The sequence below is a fragment of the Achroia grisella genome, unplaced genomic scaffold (genome assembly GCF_030625045.1).
Source record: "Achroia grisella isolate CSIRO2021 unplaced genomic scaffold, CSIRO_AGI_Agris_v1 utg512, whole genome shotgun sequence".
NCBI classification, from domain to species: domain Eukaryota; kingdom Metazoa; phylum Arthropoda; class Insecta; order Lepidoptera; family Pyralidae; genus Achroia; species Achroia grisella.
Window position 1 is genome coordinate 3,524,033 of NW_026712906.1, and position 15,986 is coordinate 3,540,018.

At 34.4% G+C, this 15,986-nt stretch overlaps 1 protein-coding gene across 2 annotated transcripts in view; it reads right to left on the bottom strand.

Annotated features, from left to right (window-relative positions):
• Positions 1 to 2,209: 2,209 nt before the first annotated feature.
• Positions 2,210 to 15,986, bottom strand: part of LOC131846702 (unconventional myosin IC) — a 72,722-nt gene continuing 58,945 nt past the window's right edge. For both annotated transcript variants that reach the window (XM_059196073.1, XM_059196074.1), the window contains exons 5-20: positions 15,343 to 15,734; positions 15,034 to 15,246; positions 13,328 to 13,590; positions 12,728 to 12,897; positions 12,400 to 12,554; positions 11,467 to 11,607; positions 10,795 to 10,936; positions 9,935 to 10,052; positions 9,338 to 9,451; positions 8,141 to 8,382; positions 7,617 to 7,886; positions 7,395 to 7,522; positions 6,298 to 6,516; positions 5,146 to 5,246; positions 4,712 to 4,814; positions 2,210 to 4,144 (exon numbers count right to left, since the gene is read on the bottom strand). In XM_059196073.1, coding sequence (XP_059052056.1) covers positions 4,130 to 4,144; positions 4,712 to 4,814; positions 5,146 to 5,246; positions 6,298 to 6,516; positions 7,395 to 7,522; positions 7,617 to 7,886; positions 8,141 to 8,382; positions 9,338 to 9,451; positions 9,935 to 10,052; positions 10,795 to 10,936; positions 11,467 to 11,607; positions 12,400 to 12,554; positions 12,728 to 12,897; positions 13,328 to 13,590; positions 15,034 to 15,246; positions 15,343 to 15,734 — 2,786 coding nt within the window. In that variant the 3' untranslated portion in view covers positions 2,210 to 4,129. The remainder of the gene's footprint in view (positions 4,145 to 4,711; positions 4,815 to 5,145; positions 5,247 to 6,297; positions 6,517 to 7,394; positions 7,523 to 7,616; positions 7,887 to 8,140; positions 8,383 to 9,337; positions 9,452 to 9,934; positions 10,053 to 10,794; positions 10,937 to 11,466; positions 11,608 to 12,399; positions 12,555 to 12,727; positions 12,898 to 13,327; positions 13,591 to 15,033; positions 15,247 to 15,342; positions 15,735 to 15,986) is intronic.

Sequence of the window (15,986 nt, forward strand, 5' to 3'; positions counted from 1 at the left end):
CTTGAAAGACTTAATTACTGTATTATATAGATTAAGAGTCGCCTTCAATAATCCGGAGTTTAGGAGACAGTATGTGTTTGTTTTGTTACAAGTTTGGTGTCGTTTGGAAATTGGCATTGGTAAATGTGTTTTGTTCGTTTTTTTATGTAACTAAAATTGAAAATTGCCTGACGGGCCACCTGTTTCTTTAATTCATGATAATGGAATGGTGCATTGCAATGCTTCATCTGTCTGCGCTAACGGTTTACGCAGGCGGAGAAACAGTGGTGGATGGTAAGATGAGGATAGGTCAGTTTCAATTTATCAGGAATTTATCATGATGGTTTCCAGGGGGGCCATGTGGAAGTCAATTTGACCATACATTGCTAGCAATGAAATCGTTAGTCCACATTCCTAACAATCCTATCTATTAGGAAGTGGCAACCGCCGTCTATATACCTTAATACCGGCCAACCCTGGTAGACCTTATACAATGACATTCCAGAGGACAAAGGTAACATGATTCCATATCCTGTAATTTAACTGCCATATCTCAACCTTTGACTGTTTACAAAGATAGCTACTTGTTGGAAAGTTGGATTTTGTATGTTTGAGAATTTATTAATTTGTGGGCCCCACTTTGGGAAACACTGATATAAACTAAACGCTATATAAATTACGTGACGTTAGATAAAGTGAGTTTAATGTACACTACGAATTTAAAATAGCAATTTCGTACATTGACAAAAAATGACAAGGTGCATCTGAAATTATTAATATAAAATAGAAAAATCTTTATGCACTTTTCATCATGCTCCTATTGATCTGTATCGCTCTTGACTGGAATTGAAATTTAACAAAATGATTATTGAAAATGAACAAAACATATTTCGTACTCTTTTTTTGTACTGGTTTTCTTTGTTGTACATAAAAAGAGATGCGTTAGCGTAAGTGAATAACTTTGTTTGTATATTAAGACTGAAAAGGGAGACAATTTGCGATTGTCTGTCACTGTAACTCTGGATTGTTATCACAAAATATAATTGTATAAATGTACCTAATTTTTTTAATAATTAAACTACAATGAATTATAATATAGTCTTTTATTAAAGCCTCTCTGATCCTAGTGTGATATACTGTTTTTTAATCTTTCTACAGATATAGACAAGTATATTCGGTGATCAATCATTATTAGTTAATAGTTTTAAATATACATTTACATATCTGGTCAATTAATATTGCATAAGTAATCACCAAACAAAAATGCTAAAGTGACAGCTTACATAGAAAAAGGTTTTATTGATAGAATAGAAATAATACAATAAAATTATTATAAAAACCAACTTTAGAATACTGTTCTAATTATACTTATACTTTATGACAACTTTTTTATTGTAGTGATCGTGAAGTTTTATAGTTGTCAATTCAGTGATCTATTCAAAGCACTTTGTTAATGACATTTGTTAATAATATCCCAATTATACGTTTGATTACGTTAATTACGTTATCAAAAACATATGATTATATTAAGAGAAGCCACATTACAGAAAAAATAGAGTTTCAGTCAACTAGAATGAGTAAGAAACTTGTTGCTCTTTGAATAAATATTATATTTTAAGTAAAAATATTAGTGTACACTGATTAGCATTATGGACTCTGATGTCCATAGTAGCTCTCATGCGTTGTCATTCTGGAGAACTATGATTTCAAGGCTCTGCCTTAATATATTTTGAATATTTTTTATATTGAAAGGCCAATTTTCAATATTGATATATTCATAAACCAAGGAAATAGATGAGACAAAGTTAACCAGGTAGATAATTTGTACAAAGCTTACTTTGTTAGGGAACATGTAATGGAATAAATAGTATGAAATAAATACTCAATAATATCAAAATACATTTATTTAAAAAATGACTATACAGGAACATTATTAAGTATTACAAGGCACTTTTTTTGCCTGACTAATTCATGGCCTACAACTGGAGCCCACAATAAGGCTTAGAAACAACAGCGGCAGTGATATCCTTTAGGTAAATATAATAAAATCGTAACGATGTGAAGACTACTATTCTGACAGATGAGGGACAAATAATAACATTAATTGTCCCCCTGCCAAAAGAAAATCTGAGATCCCCCACCTCTGGGCGCGAAGCAAACCTGACTTTTTTATTTCTGTGTTTTGTACATTTGCAAAATCCATCCATTGTATTCAAAGTTCCGACAAGTGTCAACAGCATAAAAATAATATAGGTTATATTTATTTTGTCTCGTATCATCTTTTTAAATATCTAAATAGAAAATTATTGTTGCTGCCGCTGTGTCAAACCTTTACTAAACGATCGTCTTCTAATCAATACTTGTTTTCAAAAACTGTATTTCAATAAACATCTAATAATTTTGTATAAAGGATGACACAATTTTCATTTCACCAACATTTCAGTGTAATCACAAATCTGAATTATGAATTACTATACAAATAGGCACCTTTGATTCAGCTAAATGTAAGTAAATAAAATTGTATTATTTTTAATTATGTTATAATAATTATTATTGCTATGGATACTAGCTCTAGGGCCACACTTTAGTTCCCTAAATATTTTACCATTCTGTTACTTATACTATTTTGCTGAGAATATTTTAATTCACTAGTTCACTATAAAAGTCTTATATAGCGAATAGGAATCTTTTAACTCTCGGTTGCTTTGTATTTTATAAATATGCATATTGAAATTTTCTTCCAAACACACAAAAATAATATAAGCAACCATTACTTAGGTACCATAAAAATATAGGGATTCCAAGTGTTCACCATTTGGAAACAAAAACATGAAACAATAATTTGAATTGACGGGAAGAGTATATTGAAGTACAGGGCCTTAATTATGTAACGATGTTAGTAATAATTCTCGATTGTAACGGATAATAATCTACATTTTGACAGTTACACTTACGAACCGTATCGTCCGTCCGCCTGAGTTGAGGTTCGAAACTTCAGTGATGTCATCAGAATATATTCATATCCGCCAGGCAGGAGTTGGTCTTGAGTCTCTCCACGAGTCCATCCGTAGGTTGTTTTATTTGTTTCACCTGACATTATTAATTGCTACGACCAACAGCAGTAGAATAAGAAAGGTTCGAAGAAAAAAGGTTAGCTCCAATCTACAACTCTAAAATGGTTCATAGAAAATTACAAATGGCCAGTTTCAATATGTCACAATTGTGAATTATTAATAATATCGTTACATAATTAGTTACTGGGTCGTTAATTTAAATTTGAATTAAAATTACTTTTGATTACGTTACCAGAAGGTACATGTGCTATTAATGTTAAAAACCTTTAATATATTTTAAATAAGTTATTGTCTATTATCTTTACGTAAGGGATGATTCCATGCCAATGTAGTTAAGGTATGTAGTTAACGGTAGTTTAAGGCGATGCACTAATTTGATATTAATAACGTATTATATAATTAATATGTCGATCGAATAAATATAAATACATAAATGATTATCTGTAAGGTACCTAAAACAAAGTACAAATAATAAACTTTGACACATTTCACCGATGTACCGTTTTATTTTATGGCATACAAAAAATACTAGGTTAGAGTACTTTGTACGAAAATCTCAATGGAATATATCACATTTCAATACAATTATCATTAATTAATACAATAAAGGGAATTATAAAAAAAGAACACGAAAAAATCTTAAAAATTGGACATTCACTTCATAATTAAATAATAATATATAAGTATAAAAATATTTATCTAACAATTAAGAAGACTTGCCATCCTTATCACTCTTTGTAATGACTGAGTGAAACAAAACATTTAAGTTTACTGTGCCATTTGATCTCTAACAACTAAGTATTACTCTTACATTATTTAAAATAAATTAGTAAAAGAAGCTATTCAGTTATATCCTGACCAAAAATAATTTATATATAAATAAAGAATTAGGTACATTTAAATATGATTTATACAATATTTTTCATTTATTCTTCATTAAACTTTTGGTTAGGATAAACTTGATCTAGATTTTAATGATTTCAATAAATTACAAATGAACTAGGTCGTTGTTAATTTTGATCGTTGTCTATGGTTGGAATGATAGCGTCTTATTTCTTATATTTCAATAGCCTTCCTCAGGGTGTTGCCACCTGGAAAATAAAAAAATAAAAAAAAAATTATGGATGATTATAGAATGACGTCCCCGTCTGCGTTAATGATTTACGCTGTTGCGGGGCATCAGTGGAGGCAGGTCAGTTGGCCCATCGTGATAAATTCGCCAGGGATTTATTACAATAGTTTCCAGGGGGAGCCGCCGCATGGATGTACCTGACTTGGTACATTGCTAGCGGTGGAGTATTAAGTTCACATTACTAACAATCGCTTTCCCCAATAAATTGTATAAATAACATTGTACAACTGAGTTGAGGATGGTCCTTCACTCAGCCAAATTTCAAATGTTTAATTTAAAAACTAAAGATGTTAGTCAAGCATATGGTCTGCCTGATAATAACCGGCTGCTGCAGTATCTTGTAACAGCACTTGTCAATAATTATTTTGTTTTTTTTTATATTTATTTTTAATTTATGTACTTCTTGGGGAAATTTCCACAGTTTTATAATAGACCGATTATCTAATTACCCAGGTGTAGTGTAGGTACCCACGTGCCTAATTAGCACATAGAAGGCGTTGTTTATAAAATGTAGGTAGATACATACAACCAGTAAGTTGCCGCTCTTGGCTCGGTGGATGGTCGGCTGGGGTCCGTTGATGACTTCAATGGTACCGCCTTGTTTACCGTTCACCAGGTTGTGGGCGATCCTGCAAATAGCAAATTTTTATATATATCACACTGGTGCAGATGAGGAAACGCTACTACACATCCTATATGGTTGTAGCTCGCTCTTGCAAAAACGAAATACATCCTATGGAAAGTATACACTCTATACTAAGGAGATAAAACTAATCGCTCCTAAGAATATCCTTCAATGCTTGTCCCTAGGCAGCGAACTGTAAAAAGGTCGAGTACAATAGATCTATTCAGGTCGCAGTGTCACAGATCTTAGCACCTGCCAATAGCCTAAAACCCCCCATAAAAAATCACATTGGTAGGTGCACCATACCGTTATCATATACAGAAGAATAGACTTACATTCTGGTGTCCACGATCTCAATCAGCGCCGGCTTCTTGATATTGTCTGTAACGATGGTCAGCGCCTCGATCAGATACGACACCGATATTATTAGATCACCCTATGAAAGAATAATTATATTATAACAAGCACTTTTTATTAAATTACTATCATTAATTGATAAAAAAAATAAAATTCTTTAAGAAAGTTCTTTTTAAAAGCACAGTTTAAATAATGACATAGCCTATTCGCCAAATTATTTTATAAATAAAAGATAGTAATTTATTATACACGCTAATAGTACCTAACTCATAATTAGCGTTTACTATTAAAAAAATCTGTATTTTATTTATAAAAGAAATATTTTTTATAAGCGCTTAATAAAGAACTGTTCAAATAATGAAATAGCCTATTCGCCAAATTATTTTATAAATAAAAGACAGTTTTAATTATATGCTCTAATCGTAAATCACAATTAGCATTTACTATTAAAATTACTGACTTTTATTTATAAAAGTACGATAATTCTTTTAAGAAAACTATTTTTAAAAGAACTGTTTAAATAAGTAAATAAAATAAAAGTAACTATTAAAACTACTGTCTTTTATTTAAATACAAATAAAATTATTTTAATAAAGGAGTCTTTAAAAGAAATGTTTATATAATAAAAAGCCTGTTCATCAAAATCTTTTATAAATAAAAGCCTTTTAAGAATGTTAATTTTATAAGAACTATTTAAATATTGAAATAGCCTATTTTTCAATTAAATAAAGTAACAAACTACTACTTGTATGCTAGTTACAGTAATTGCATCCAGCGAGTATAAAAAACCAAATGATTTTTACTTATATTTAATTTTATGATGGAGTACAGATACAGACATTTTTAGTAAATAATCTATAACGAAATTAGATATTGACAGAAGTTTGACAGACAATAATTACCACAAAAACATAGTCAGTGTTTTACAGATTAAATTTAATGGAATTAACAATATTCAAATTGAAATTGGGATACTGTTAAAACTGTCAACTACTATATTGAAATTGGGGATATTGCGGCCGCGTTTGTTCTGTGGCGCGTGCAGGTTCTGCTCTTCAACATTCTATATCTTTATGTGTTAAATAAAAGTTACATGGTATACTTGTGTGGTAATTTTGTGGTAAACTTACCTTGTCTTTCTTCAGCTCTTGTGGTATTTTAATAAGCACGAGGCTATCTGACTCGTTTGTGACGATCACACGCAGCTTGTCGAGAGGCAGTCGGTGCTTCAGTTTGTATGTCTTGCGTCCGGAAGCGTCCAGCACATAGAGAGCTTTGTTTGAAGCGAGCAGAGCCCTCTCGCGGGGCTTGTATTTACGGCGGTCGTATTTTACAGCCTCGCATGAATACTGTAGAGAAATTAAATAGATTTTCATTACATAGACATAGACACCTATACAGAAATTAGTCGCAAAGGATGTATGTACTAAGCGGCAAGGATATGAAAGTAGCCATGATAACGAATAACTTTTGTTCTACGCATTTCCCTGAAACCATTAAATTTATCGATAACATGGCTTCAAAGCTCTTATCTATACATATAAACAAAATTGGAGTGTCTGTTTGTAATGTTGAAAAAACCGTTTTTTACTACGTGCATATGAATTCAGTAGTTACTCATGGGGGGAAAGGGGATTGTTAGTAATGTGGACTGATGATCTTATTGCTAGCAATGTAGGTACTATGTCAGGTTGACCTCAATGCAGTTCCCCCTGGAAACCTTCGTGATAAATTCCTGGTGAATTTGGCACGATGGACTAACTGACCTGACCTCGTGCTCATCTTATCATCCTCCACTGGTGCCCCGCCACTGAAAACCGTTAGCGCAAGCGAGTGCAGCGTTCCAAACATCTATACATATAAATAAAATTAGAGTGTCTGTTTGTAATATTGAAATAATCCTCTTTTACTACATACATATGAATATAAATACGGCACATACACCAAAATAACATTTTTTACAATTTTTGTCTGTCTGTTTGTTCCGGCTAATCTCTGAAATGGCTGGACCGATTTTGACGGGACTTTTATTAGCTGATGTAATAAGAAGTAACTTAGGATACTTTTATTTTAGAAAAACAAAGTTTAATTCCACGCGGACGAAGTCGCGGGTATAGCTAGTATAAAATACAATAACAACAAAATACTAAGAGAGCTAGACTACCGAGATTGTTAATTATTCAGTCACAAACATATATATGTGTATATATAGACGAAGAATACTTACGATGAGCTTCTCTCCAGCAGGCCACAATGGCGATGCCATGAAGGTGTTCCTCAGAGTCTTATGATCGGAAGTGAGCCGGTCATCAATGAATTTGTGCCTGATGCTGCTCGGGTAGCTGTTCTTCTTATCTGAATAAAGATAATAGATGGTTTACATTAATGAGCAGAGATGAGGAAACTAGAAGTAGAGAGAAGAGAAGAGCAGAAAAGAGAAAGAACTGACCTTTGAACATAGTCTCAGCGAGGACCTTCAGCTCGAACTGCTTCTTCTGTTCGGGCGAGAGCGCCAGCCGGTAGCGGCGCGCCAGGTGCGCGCGGTGCAGCCGCTGGAGCTCCTTGGACGCCTCCTGGCACGTGGCGGGGCACACCGGCCACGACAGGTCCAGGACTTTGGTTGGCAGCTGGGTGGACAGCCTCTTCAACCAGTGCACCTTCGCGATGCCCAGGAACCGGCGGTTCTCTGGTGTCTCAGGCCCATTACGGGTGATGAAGCCTGTACACATTTACTCTATCATTTTTCCAAAGAATAGAATAGAAATTACTTCTGTAATTTACGTTGCGGTTGTAGAGTGCAGATTGGTCAGTGAAACTATATGATAAGAGGTATGAAGTATTGTTCTTCTGGAATGGCAACTCATGGGTGGTATCAAAGGGGTCACATGATAACGTGATATCCGTAGGTTCAGGTATGAAGACGACAGTTACCGTCTACCATCAAATATTTTTTTTAATAAAGGTTTCCTTTACCTTTAATGAAGGCTCTGACGACGAGAGCGGCTTTCTTTCTTCTCTCTTTTAACTTCTGCGCGAGGAACCGCCGCACCCACTTCTCTATAACGATGGCGGCGTTCCTCATCTTGAGGTACTCCTTCCTCTGCCGATATCCTCGCCAGCGGCTCTGGATGATGGCCGCTATATCGTTCTTCTTCACTTGGTACGCGTCTTCTGTCTCGAACAGTGTTTTCGGGAACCGGATGAAGATCTTTGAGCTAGAATAGTTTGGTAAATAAGCGTTGCGGATTAAACATTCATGTTTTTGTGGTTTTATATATATAACCTACCTAAGTTAAAGATATATATTAATTTATATGGATATATATTAACTTATAATATATTAATATATATATTTATATATATATATATATATTATATATATATATATATATATATATATATATATACATATATAATACTAGCTGTCCCGGCAAACGTTGTTTTGCCATATAAATTAATAACGCTATAAAAAAATAGGGGTTGATGATACAAGGGTGAAAATTTAGGATTGTATGTATTTTTGTATGTTGTATCATCCAAAAATAGTAACTAAAAATTTTATCTAAAATATAAAAAAAAAATATTTAGGCGTGGACTACCCCTAACATTTAGGGGGATGAAAAATAGATGTTGGCCGATTCTCAGACCTACTCACAAAATTTCATGAGAATCAGTCAAGTTGTTTCGGAGGAGTACGAACTGTGACACAAGAATTTTATACACTTGAGAGCAATGAATCCGGGTCACTTAAAAAAACCTATATATCTCGGAAACTAAGAATGCTAGCTTAATGAAATAAATTGTGTTTAATAGGCTATTAAATACTCCTTAATGTATATAAGATAGATTTTATATTTATAGAGCTTTTTTATATTTCTTTCGTTACGGATATAAAAACGCGGTAAAATTCGGTATAAATAGGGTCTTTTTTTAGTATACCAATTAGTTCTTAGAAAATTGTATACTATTTAGCATTAGAAGTGTAACTAATATAGTAATAGAATTGTTTTATTGAAATCGTTTTTTTCTCTCCTAATAAATTTTAATGAAAGTGTGAATTGATCTAGTGATTTTTATATTCAATAAATCAAGATATCTTTATTTATGTATATATTATAGACACTTATTTATTAATCATATAATATTTTTAGTTAAAGATATATTACTTACTTGCCCATCCTGTAATCTTCCTTGTCGTATTTCAGTGCTTCCACAAGCTTCTGTACGCCATCTCGGGGTTGCCCTCGGAAGTTGGGCCAAGTATCGGCGCTCAAGCACTTGTACCTTTTTAAAAAACGAGATTTTATGTTTAAGTACGTTAGACATATATACTACTTAAATGCTATGATCTTAATGTGTGTGATCTTAATGAACAGGACCTATGGGCCTGTCTACCATCCAGTTTTGTTAGCTTCTTCAGTTGACAGTTGAGAAAAACTAGCATTTTTTTAATATTAATTTTTATCATTGTGCATCCTTTTATTTCATGGGCCGTATGATATATACCTTACAGACTACCATATATATAACATCTTATTATCAAAGCGAAAATTTGTAAGTTGTGAATGTTTGTTACTCTTTCACGCAAAAAGTACTGAATGGATTTTGATGAAACTTTACAGTAATATAGCTTATGCATCAGAATAACACATGGGCTATATTTTATATTGAAATTTAATGCGGATGAAACCGCGGGCATAGCTAGTAATAACATAAATTTAAATTGTGTCTATAGTCACTGGTAAGAGAGAATTTAAAAAAAATTACCTCTCGAGGAATGCTTCGTAGGTACGCCTGTAAGCAAATCCAGCGCGACGCACGCGCAGGTTTTCCATCAGTCCGAGATACTTCACTTGGTGAGAAACCAGCTTGTCGTCGAATTGCACTGTAAGAAAATATATTTTTAAATTTCTAACACTACAACAATACACAAATAACTACAAAGAGAGAAAGAGCGAGAGGGATAATTGTTTTTGTTTTAAGGAAAGTAGAATAAAGTATAAATAAAATACAACTGTTTTCTTTTGTTACTTTTATATTTACCACCACTCATATGTCCCCGTACGGAGGACATCACTTGTTTTACCATTGCACTCGTATATCCCCGTCTGTACGGAGATATACGAGTGCATCAGTCGTTTTACCGTTGCACTCATATGTCCCCGTACGGAGGACATCACTCGTTTTACCATTGCACTCGTATATCCCCGTACAGGGGACATCAGTCGTTTTACCGTTGCACTCACATGTCCCCGTACGGAGGATATCCGTCGTTTTACCGTTGCGCTCGTATGTCCCCGTACAGGGGACATCCGTCGTTTTACCGTTGCACTCATATGTCCTCGTACAGGGGACATCCGTCGTTTTACCGTTGCACTCGTAAGTCCCCGTACAGGGGACATCAGTCGTTTTACCGTTGCGCTCGTATGTCCCCGTACGGAGGATATCCGTCGTTTTACCGTTGCGCTCGTATGTCCCCACACAAAGGACAAATTTCAAGCGGGTGAATCCGCGGGCACAGCTAGTACATTATATATTTAAAAAAAAATTTCATTCTGTATATCGTGGAGTCCTCAATTAAATGTTTAATCTACATTTCTATAATGCGATGATTTGATTATACTTACTCGACATTTTGGAGTCGTTGGGTTTAATGCACCTGATGTAGGAGGGCTCCTTGCTGCTCAGGATCTTGATGAGCTCATTCAGCGAGTTCTTGAACTGCGTGATTGCTGTCTCTGGCCGTTTCTTACTTAACAGGTTGTACTCCTAAAGATGTATTAATTAGATTTATTTTAGGTATTATTATTAAATTACAGAATGATACGCAAGACATCTTAGTCTTCTAACTGGCAACGTTATCATATGATATCCGTGATAAGCGTGTAACACGCTTATCACGGATATCACCTGATAACGTGATGTCCGTAGCGGTGTTCATGTATTTAGGTGACGGTTACCGCTTACCATCAGCTAGTTTGCCGAACTCATGGCCTCTTGGGCCTAATTAAGCGTTGTAATCTCCTGTGAGATTAAATAAAAATAATAAATTAATTATGCAAAAAACAGATACAAAATGGACTTAACTAAGTATATTTATTTCTATATATAATAAACTTATTATTATTAAGTACATTATCATCCCATCTGAAAAAAATATCTTTAGGATTTACATACTACTATATACTTTAGGTTAAGTATATACATCCAATTGAGAAAAACTGGAAAGATACTCAATTGAATTACTTTTTTTTTTAAAGCCAGTTCATTTACAATGTATGTATACATAGACCACAAACCTTGAAGCAGCTAGCCACGATACTGTTCCCACTGGACGCCATCAGGGTCTGGATATCTCTGAACAGCAGGTCGTTGTTCTTCTCAAGGAATGTCTTCACGTTGTACGTCACCTCGCCGGCATAGTGCACCAGGCAGAATTCCTGATACAAATAATATAGATATCAGTTTATTAGCATCAGGTGAGCCGTAAATATATGTAACAGATTTTGTTTGGGATATAATCTGCGTGTTTAGGATTTATTTGACAAAGATGTACTATGTTAAATACTACAAGTAGGAATGGAGGGTGCAGGGTTCCCAATAACTAAATAGAAATAATCTTTATTTAAATAAACTTAGTATAAGCACTTTTGAATTCCTTCCGAATGAGTCGTAGAATCAAAATATATGATATTTTGATTCTACGACTCATTCGGAACGCACACTTATCATAAGAAGAAAGATAAAGAAACTTGGGTGTTACTCTTTTAAATAAATGTTGTTTTAAGTAGACATGCGACAACTATCATAGAAACCGATACGCACTTTTGCAAAGACTGGCCATTTGGAAAGAAATAAAAAATGTGATGAAACCTCGTACATTAGCTCAATTTGCCTCTTTAATACTCGTACAACACAGAATTGTGACCGAAATGGTAGGTCCAAATCTCGTACAAATATGTAACGAGATTTTTGGCCTTCCTTCTTTTTTGATAGCTTTACTTCCGGTAATCGTGGATTCGTATCTGGCACGATATAAACATTTGTATTCGCAAGTATATTCGATAGTATTTATAAAAAATGTTATGTATTTATATCAATCAGTTCTCTAGTCGCCTATAAAACAAGTTCTGCTTAATTTGGGACTAAATGGCGCAGTGTGTATTGTCCAGAGATATTCTTATTAGTATATAATAATAAATTAGTATTAAAAATGATATTGTCAGACTCACATCTCGGCCCATAATTTTCTGGGTTCTAATATCAGACTTCCTGTGGGACTTGTAGTGGGGGTGCTTGTCCAAATGCTGGGTGAGACGCTCCAGTAGGCTGCTATCAGATGCATCACCAGGTCGAAGGCACTCGTCGTCCAGGATTGCAATAATACCTAAGAGTTGGGGGAATGGGAATTATTAGTTTTGTGGACTGACTATTCCTAACTACGTACTTCCAGAGGAAATCGTCCTCGTAAATTACCATTTGCTAAGATGGGTTAACTAACTTTATTATTATTTTATCATCCTCCACTGATACCCCTCACGCGTAAACCGTTATCCTTACCCTTGTGCTTGGCTTCAATGAGGTCACAAATGATGATGTTGTTGAAGTACTCGATGGGTTCCCACTCGATGCCCTCGCGCAGGTACTCTTCCTGCTCCTGCTTCAGGGTGAGCTGGATGAACAGCTGCTGCAGTTTCTCATTGCAGAAGTTGATGCAGAACTGCTCAAAGCTTGAAAACGAAAGAAAAATGGTATTATGTATATTTTATAATTCCAACACTCTGCTGGAAATGATTTGAGAGATAACGCTACTAGTTTTTGACTAGATAGCGCTGTGTGAAATGCCTTGGGTTACGCCCTTTACTGTACTAACATTAGAAAATTGATAATAAAAGTAAGTACAGAAGGAGTAAATTGATATCTATTTTATAATATTAGATTCTCTCGTTACATCTAAGCTAATATTATACAGAGGAAAGAATTCATTTGAAGTATACCTTCACCAAGAAACAAAGTGGATCAACAAAACAAATTTCGATCTTTCCAAATAAAATTGAACACGTATCAATAAGCTTGATTACCATTCCAGTTATTATACATAAAAATTGAATAACGACAGCTCATGATATCAAATAAGGCATGAAAGATGATGTAACTCACCTATTCTTGGGGAAGATTTCAAATCCGTAGATATCCAGTATGCCGATTACTGAAGACATAGCGGCCTTGTCTTTAGGCTGCAGCGAGGCGTTCAGTCTGGACACTAGCCAATTGAAGTGTTTGCCATAAATGGCCTTGGCTAGAGCGTCTCTCGCGTAGTGAGCTTGCTCCACTTCCAGGGGAGTATTGACGATGTCAGTTCTAGCTTCAATGGTCCTACTGGTCAGCACCTCACGGAGCTTCGTGACATCAACTTGAAGCAGCTGTGGAAGTAAATGTCTAGTAAGTACTGTAATTAAATTTCACAAAATAGAGAAAAAAGAATCCAAAATACGGTGGTAGGCTCGCTTCCGTTGTATTGAAAATATACCAAAGAAATGTGGGCTAATTTTGCGTTCTTCGAGAGTCTCTAACTACCTTCTCGGGGTTGTAGTAATGGTATATTTATTATAGAGTAACTGTCTTATTCATAATATTTGTAACCTTTTAAAACACAGTGTTTCATCATTTTCTATCAACTGAAAAGCTACATTGTAAGGTAAGTTTAAATCAGTTCAATAGGTAGCTCTACCAGTTTATGCTCCAATACCTGATCGGTTTTTGGGTCAAAAATGGGGACCTTTAAAAATATACAAAATAAAACAATATACCTACATCGTATGTAGGTATGAAAGGCGGTCTTATCGCTTAAGCGATTTCTTCCAGACAACCTAACAGTTTAACAGAATATTATGAATAATAATCACAATAAAGATCTTCGTATCATAATTAACTGTTAAAATATTGATATCTATAACTTAATTCCACTTTGATATTCAGGGTTAAGTTCCTTGGTTGACATTTTTGATTCTATAATTATTAGTAATGGTAAATATTCTAAGCAAACCCATTTAAAGTGATAGTAAGTAAACTGAGCGAAATGCTATATTACTTTGCTTTAAGAGTGTTAAAAATTATAATAACAAAAATGATATTATTTTCCTAGCTATTATCGTATACATACAATGCAAAAAAATACTGATAAGCAATAGCTAATGGTAAAGCTGATAAACGAATTAATTTACAATTTTTAAAGGAAATTACAACATATCCGAACATAATCACGTAAGATAAGAGATGAGGTCATCTATTAACATAAAATAGACTATACACGGCACTTTTATTTGGTAGAATTTCATTTCAGACAATGGCGTTCATAAGCGGAGTGTTAGGCATATTTACATAAACACTGTAGAACAATGGACCTAGTTACGAGCCTTGTGATACTACCATCTCAATCAATAGTCATTTATTCTGAATAAATGTATCGTTAATAGGCGTCGTGAATAGCAATTGACTAGAAGATAATTGACTGATACTTTTAGGATAGGATACAAATCATTCAATGTCTCACCAAAGAAATGTCCTAATCCAAAATTTTTACGTTTATGTACAATACATGTACAACCGTGCGAAGCCGGGGCAGGTAGATAGTACAATTGTAAATTTGAATGCGACATTATCTGTTTATTTATTATGGTACCACTATAATGACCTCAAGGTACATTATGCTTAACAAAATGAAATATGAAAATGTAACAACCGACTTTTGAAAATTATGCAGTATTACCATTCTACTGTTTTTTATGTATACTTTGAAACGCTTTGATAAAGATTTTGTATTTTGAGAAAAAATCATTACTCAAATCTACATATTTCGTACTCACTTCAGCTACATTTTCTGAGTTGGGGTCGTGTGTCAAAATCTCCGCGTATCCGTTACTGTTTTTCACGAATTTGATGTTTCCAAGGTGTAGAACGGTGGCTACGATAGAGAAGATCTCCGCCTGCTCGGCTTCACCAATTTCTATGACCTTCATAGCTTCCTGGACTATCCGGAACTGGTCGGCATCATGAGTCTTCTGAGTAGCAGGGCTGGTCTATAATAAAATTAAAACATTTAAGTATTTTACTAGCTCGTTTCGGTTAATATAGGTAAAATATAGGATTACACCTATTACAAGATTACTACTTACTATATCAGTAGTGTATTTATAGGCGTCTGGCCTGTTCTGCAGCCTCAAGCGACTCATTAACGCTGCATCCCCACCTGACAGAAGCTGATAGAATATATGGAAGTTCCTCTCTCCATCCATTTGGCTCACCACTCTAGACTTCTCTAGCAAATAGTTCAAAATATGGCCTCCCTCTGGTCCACCTTCGTAATTAAACTGGACATCCATATATTTGCCGAAACGACTTGAATTGTCATTCCTGTGAGTTTTGGCATTGCCGAAGGCCTCCAAGAGTGGGTTAGTTTGCAGAAGTTTGTCTTTGACAGTCTCAACATTTTGCAAGTGGTTGGTGCGAGCTGCAATATATTCGAGGATCTTCTTTGATGCCTCTGTTTTGCCGGAGCCCGATTCACCTGTTGAAGATAGTATAGCTTAGAACTCTTGTAATATGAGTGTATATTTCATGTGCACGTAGGCAACTATGAAATTACTAAATTCTGAAACTCAAATTATTTATTCACGTAGGACCTTTCGACCAATTTTTTATCATTAACCGTATCATCCAGTTCGGCTAGCTATTTAAGTTGAGAAAAACTGGTAAGAAACTCACCTGATACGCTTTTTATGTTATTATTAAATTTAAATTAAATTACTTGTTAGTAATG